Here is a 6,855-nt window from a genome sequence, read left to right as displayed (position 1 = left end):
GAAAAATTAATTTTAAAATAAAAACATAAAAAACCTTAAAATAAAAAAAAACACTTAATAAAAATCAATTAAATAAAATACATTTTCAAAAATCTGTATTTTGTTTTGATTTTAGGGTGAAGTATGAGAAAATCATTCTATCATATATATAAAAATTAATAAAAAAGTAAAATTAATTTTAAAATCTAAAAAAAATCTAAAATAAATAAAAATTAAATAAAACACTTAATAAAAATAAATACAATTATAAAAATATACAATTAAAATAAATATTTTGAAACTTACAATAAGATACTATAATGAATAAAATTATGCAAATATAAAATTAAAATAAATTAATATTATGATTCCCAAATGTAAAATTAATTTTAAAACAAAAGCTAAAAAAAAAAAAAATTAAATCATAAGAAATAAAAATAAATATATTAAAAATGTATTTTAAAATAAAAACCCTAAAAATGACATTAATTTAAAAAAAAAAACACTTGCTAAAAATAAATGAAATTATAAAAACATACAATTAAAATAAATATTTTTAAACACAATTAAAATAAATATTTTTAAACACAATAAGTTACTATAATGAATAAAATCATGGAAATATAAAATTTAAATAAATTTTAAAAAATGTTAAATTAATTTATGGGAATATTATGATTCCCAAATGTAAAATATATTTTAAAACAAAAGCTACAAAAAAAAAAAATATCATAAAAAAATTCACAAAATCATTAAAAAAAAAAACATTTAAAAAGTAAAATGTATTTTAAAATAAAAACCCTAAAAATGACATTAATTAAAAAAAAAACACTTGCTAAAAATAAATGAAATTATAAAAACATACAATTAAAATAAATATTTTTAAACACAATTAAAATAAATATTTTTAAACACAATAAGTTACTATAATGAATAAAATCATGGAAATATAAAATTTAAATAAATTGTAAAAATTTAAAAAAATATTAAATTAATTTATGGGACTATTATGATTCGTGGCCCTAATTCTCTTCCGTAGAAAATCATTCTATCATTCTATCATATATATAAAATTTAATAAAAAAGTAAAATTAATAAAAAAAAAAAATAAAAAAAAATCTAAAATAAATAAAAATTAAATAAAACACTTAATAAAAATAAATACAATTATAAAAACATTCAATTAAAATAAATGTTTTTAAACACAATTAAAATAAATATTTTCAAACACAAAAAGTTGCTAAAATCATGGAAATATAAAATTTAAATAAATTTTAAAAAATGTTAAATTAATTTATGGGAATATTATGATTCCCAAATGTAAAATATATTTTAAATCAAAAGCTACAAAAAAAAAAAATATCATAAAAAAATTCACAAAATCATAAAAAAAAAAATTTTAAAAGTTAAATTAATTTAAAAATAAAAACCCTAAAAATGACATAAATTAAAAAACCTTCAAATTAAAAAAATAAAACACAAATTTAATTAAATTAATTTTCAAAAATCAGTATTTTGTTTTGATTTTAAGATGAAGTATAAGAAAATCATTCTATGCCTAAAAAGAGATAAACCTGAACCCCTCCTTCCCCCTTCTCTCTCTCTCCTCACACCCCAGAGCCAATCAGCTTCTCCCAATCCTGATCACATGCTCCATCCTTTCAGCACGCTGCAGCCTCTCTCTCTCTCTCTCTCTCTCTCCGTCTCTCCTCACGACTGCAGACGGAGCAGATGCTGAAGCGCTGAGTTTGATGGAAAGGTAATGACAGACGCAGACAGCAGCAGCAGACGAAGCGCCGGCATGGAGCATCCTTCCCAGGGAACGTCCGGAGCGAACGCCTCTCTGTCTCCTCCGACTCTGAGCCCAGCCATCCCTCCCTACGTCAAGCTGGGCCTGACGGCCGCCTACACCGTCTTCTACTCGCTGCTGTTCGCCTTCATCTACGCTCAGCTGTGGCTGGTGCTGCGTTACCGGCACAAGCGCTTCAGCTACCAGACGGCGTTCCTGTTCCTGTGTCTGCTGTGGGCGGCTCTGCGCGCGCTGCTCTTCTCCTTCTACTTCAGGGACTGCGTGACGGCAAACGCGCTCGGACCCTTCGCTTTCTGGCTGCTCTACTGCTTCCCCGTCTGCCTGCAGTTCTTCACTCTCAGCCTCATGAACCTCTACTGCGCTCAGGTCAGAAAACCAGCAGACCAAAGCTCCAATGGGTGGGAATCAAACGCAAAACATAAACTCTAATCAGAAAAGGACTGAATAATTCAAATACATTTACATTTAAATCATTTTGAAATAAGTTAAATGTAATCATAACAATATAAAATGGGAATATTGTGATTCCCAAATGTAAAATACATTTTAAAGCAAAAAAAAATTAAATCATATATAAAAATAAAAATAAAAATATATAAAAATTAATAAATAAAAAAGGTAAAATTAATTAAAAAAATAAATAAATAAAATAAAACACTTACGAAAAATTCTAAAAATACACAATTAAAATATTTTTAAACTTACAATAAGGTACTAATCATAAAAACTAAAAAAAATATAAATATTAATAAATAAAACAAAAGCTATAAAAATATATATAATTAATAAATAAATTATTAATAAAAAAAAAAAAATCAAAAATAAAACACTTACTAAAAATAAATACAATTACAAAAATACACAGTTAAAATAAATGTTTTGAAACTTACAATAAGGTACTATAATGAATACAATTAATATAATAAACTTAAAATAAAATAAATAAATAAAATGATACATATACACAATTAAAATAAATTTAAATAATAAAAAATGTCAAATGAATTTTAAAATAAAAACATAAAAACCCTGAAACATTAAGAAAAGCACTTACTAAAAAAAATATAAAATTAAAATAAATATTTTTAAATGTACGGATACGGAAATGGAAATATAACATTAAAATAAATTTTAATTAAAAATGGTTAATGAATTTCAGATGTAGAACTAATTTTAAAACAAAACAAAATGAAATCATAAAAAATAAATAAAAATTAAATAAAACACTTACTACAAATAAATACAATTATAAAAATAGACAATTAAAATAAATATTTTTAAACTTACCCAGGTTATTATGAAAATATAACATTAAAATAAATTTAAATTAAAAATGTTTAATGAATTTCAAATGTAAAATTAATTTTAAAAAATGAAATCATAAAAAAATTAATAAATACATTTTTAAAATTTATTTTAAAATAAAAATAAATACATTCTAAAATATGTATTTTTAAAAATAAAAAACACTTACTAAAAATAAATACAATTATAAAAATACACAATTAAAATAAATATTTTAAAACTTACAATGAGGTCCTACAATGAATACAATTATGGAAATTTTAATAACTTTAAATAATGAAAATTGTTAAATGAATTTATGGGAATATCATGATTCCCAAATGTAAAATTAATTTTAAAACAAAAGCTAAAAAAAAAACTAAAAACTAAAACTTAAATAATAAAAAATGTGAAGTTAATGTAAAACAAAAACATAAAAACCCTAAAATAAAATAAATAAATAAAACACTTACTAAAAATAAATAAAGTGATAAAAATACACAATTAAAATAAATATTTTTAAAGTTCAATAAAAATAGTTGAATTCATTTTAAAAGAAAATTTTAAATAAAATGCTTACCTAAATTGAATAAATCAATGTTAAACTGAAATCAAAATATAAACAACTAAAAATTAAATCATAAAAATCATGTAAAAATATAAATCTTAAAATTAGATTGAATGTAAAATGGATATATTATGATCCTTATTAGGATACAATAAAAATAAAATAATGTATTTTTTTACATACCTACAGCAACTAACATGATTCCCTTTAACTGTCCACTAGTTAGACATTATTCTTTTATAATATGAGTATAATTCATAGAAACATTACACATAATATGCAATAAGAAGAATCCATTGGTGTGATTTAGTCTGACTAGGAGTGTATTTTCTGGAGGTGGTCTTGTGCTCGTGTTTGCACACGTGTGTGACCTACATTGAGTGTGGATGTGCGTCATGTATTGATGACGTCGAGAGGAGTACAATGATTACGGCACACGTCTAATATGAGCTCTAGCAGACTTAGATGGCTCTCACTGAATCCAGTCCCACAGCAGTCCCTCTGTTCATGAATTAAACAGGACAGACGTCTGTGCTTATAAACCAAGGCTTTACACGCTTTCATTAGTGATGCAATAATAATGATCATGATCAATAATGCTTCTTTTGACAGGTTTCTTTAAGGCCAAGTCTAAGTACTCTCCTTAAAAAATATGAGTTATTAAAATGATGTTTGATCTTCTAAATAAAATAAAATAAATCAATGTATAATTTTACAATAAAAACTAAAAAAAAAAGAAAAAGTAAATTACAAATGCTCAGTTAATTTAATGACAAAAACATTAAAATACATTAAAATAAAATTTATTAAAAAAAAAAAACACAAAACCAACTTAAATTGAATCATAAAAATGTAATAAAAAATTATATAAACATATAACAACCCTAAAAATGTCATTAAAAATTATACAATTAATTTTAAAAGAAAAATTAAAGTAAGACACTTACTTAAAATAAATAAATCAAAATTAAATTACAACAAAATATAAACAAAAACTCAAATCAAATCAAAGTAAATAAAAAATGCAATGTAAATGTAAAAATGTTTTAAAAATAAAAATTAATTTAAAAACAAAAACATAAAAATACTAAATAGTTCCAAAATATAAACAACTAAAAATTAAATAATAACAAATGTAAATGAAAACCTATCCAAGTAAATTAAAAATGCCCAATTAATTTAAGAAACAACCAAACAAAAACACTGATAATTAAATAAAAAATAAAACGAACATTTAACATTAACATTTTTAAAATAAAAACAAAACCCCTTAAAATTAAATTCTAAAAATGTAAAAAAAAAAATTTAAATAAGAAACTTACTTAAAATAAATAAACCAAAATTAAATTACAACAAAATACGAACAACTACAAATTTAATCATAAAAAATGCAAAATGATTTTTAAAATAAAAGCAAATTTAAAAAAGTCATATTAATTTAAAAAGAAATTTAAATAAAACTCTTACTAAAAATGAATAAATTAGAAACAAATCTGTCATTTTAAAATAAATAAAAAAAGAAACATAAAAAGCCCTTAGAATTAAATCATAAAAATGTTAAATAATGTTAAACCATAACAATCCTAACATTTATTTAAAATAAAATTTTAAATAAAACTTACTTAAAATTTAAATTAAAACTAAATATGAACACAAAAAAGTAATCATAAAAAATGTAAAATGATTTTTAAAATAAAACACTTAAAATTAATAAATCAGAAAGATGAAAAATAAAATGAAATGCAATTAAAAAAAATCATAAATAATTGTAAATTATAAAATAAATACATTCAAAATTAAAATTAAACACTTACTGAAAATGAATAAAATCATACAATTTAAAATGGTAACAAATAAATAATATATATATATATAGAGAGAGAGAGAGAGAGAGAGAGAGAGAGAGAGAGAGAGAGAGAGAGAAATAAAAGAACAAAAAATCAATACAAAATATTTTATGTTTATGTCATGTGGCCATTAAGGACTAAAATAAAAAAATTAAATAAATAATTTTAAAAAGTAAATATTCATTTAAAATCTTAAAGGGACTTCTAAAATGTAAATAAATAAAATACTACTGATAAAAAGAGTGTCCGGCTGATTATTTAGTGTTTAATTTGTGATAAATCAATAATAATGATGAATGCACTTTGTTTCTTTTGGCAGGTTTTCTTCAAGGCCAAGTCGAAGTACTCTCCCCATCTCCTTAAATATAAGTGAGTTAATAAACAGATATCTCCCCTTCTGTTATAAGATGTGTGTGTCCTGTCGCTGATGCTGTTATGCGTCTGCAGGTTTCCTCTGTATCTGCTGTTTGTGGGCGTGAGTTTGCTGTTCCTGCTGGTCAATCTGACCTGTGCTCTGTTGGTGAAGATGAGCGACGCTCAGGTCAAGACCGTGGTTCTGGTTCGCGTGGCCATCAACGACTCGCTCTTCGTCCTCTGCGCCGTCTCGCTGGCCGTCTGCCTCTATAAAGTGGCCAAGATGTCGCTCGCCAGCATTTACCTGGAGGCCAAGGTAAGAAACACACCTGAACACGTCACATCACAACACATCACACTTATTAGAGAAGTTGAACTCACCTTTTTTTAGGGATAATGAATGAAAGAATAATAAATATTTAAAAGAAGTCATTTTCAAATAAAATAAAAACATCCTAAATTATAAATAAAAAAATAAAATGGACAATTAATATTAATATAAATATAAGATATTTAAAATTGTAATTTTTTTAAATCAAAATTTAAATAAAACTTTTTTTTTTTTTACTTATTTGCATTTTAGCTGGTCAGTAATCGTCATCAGAGATTCACAAATAAATTATAAAAATGTCAAATTAAAATAATTACAATATATAAAAATATATATATAAATATATAATATATAAATATATATATTATATAAATATAATATAATTAAACACCTTGAATTAAATTACATCAAATAATTATAAATGAATAAATAAAATATAATTAAACACTATAAATTAAATTAAATCATAATTAAAATAAAAAAATAAAATGCAGCATTAATATTAATATAAAAAAATACAAAAAACAATACAATTATCACAAACTGTACAATTAAAAAATATATATTATAAAAACAATAAAAAAATGTAAATAAATTATAAAAAATGTCACATTAAAATAATTATAATAAAATTATAAAAATAAATAAAACTATAAATTAAAATAAACCATTTAATTGAAAT

At 22.2% G+C, this 6,855-nt stretch overlaps 1 protein-coding gene across 2 annotated transcripts in view; it reads left to right on the top strand.

The window, feature by feature from the left end:
- The first annotated feature begins 1,680 nt into the window (after window positions 1–1,680).
- Window positions 1,681–6,855, top strand: part of LOC141293976 (G protein-coupled receptor 137Ba-like) — a 10,311-nt gene continuing 5,136 nt past the window's right edge. For both annotated transcript variants that reach the window (XM_073826048.1, XM_073826047.1), the window contains exons 1-3: window positions 1,681–2,155; window positions 5,808–5,857; window positions 5,936–6,158. In XM_073826048.1, coding sequence (XP_073682149.1) covers window positions 1,742–2,155; window positions 5,808–5,857; window positions 5,936–6,158 — 687 coding nt within the window. In that variant the 5' untranslated portion in view covers window positions 1,681–1,741. The remainder of the gene's footprint in view (window positions 2,156–5,807; window positions 5,858–5,935; window positions 6,159–6,855) is intronic.

This window comes from Garra rufa, chromosome 20, assembly GCF_049309525.1.
Source record: "Garra rufa chromosome 20, GarRuf1.0, whole genome shotgun sequence".
Lineage (NCBI taxonomy): Eukaryota > Metazoa > Chordata > Actinopteri > Cypriniformes > Cyprinidae > Garra > Garra rufa.
The sequence above is the reverse complement of the archived record's forward strand: the minus strand, read 5'-3'. Positions and strand labels throughout refer to the sequence as shown.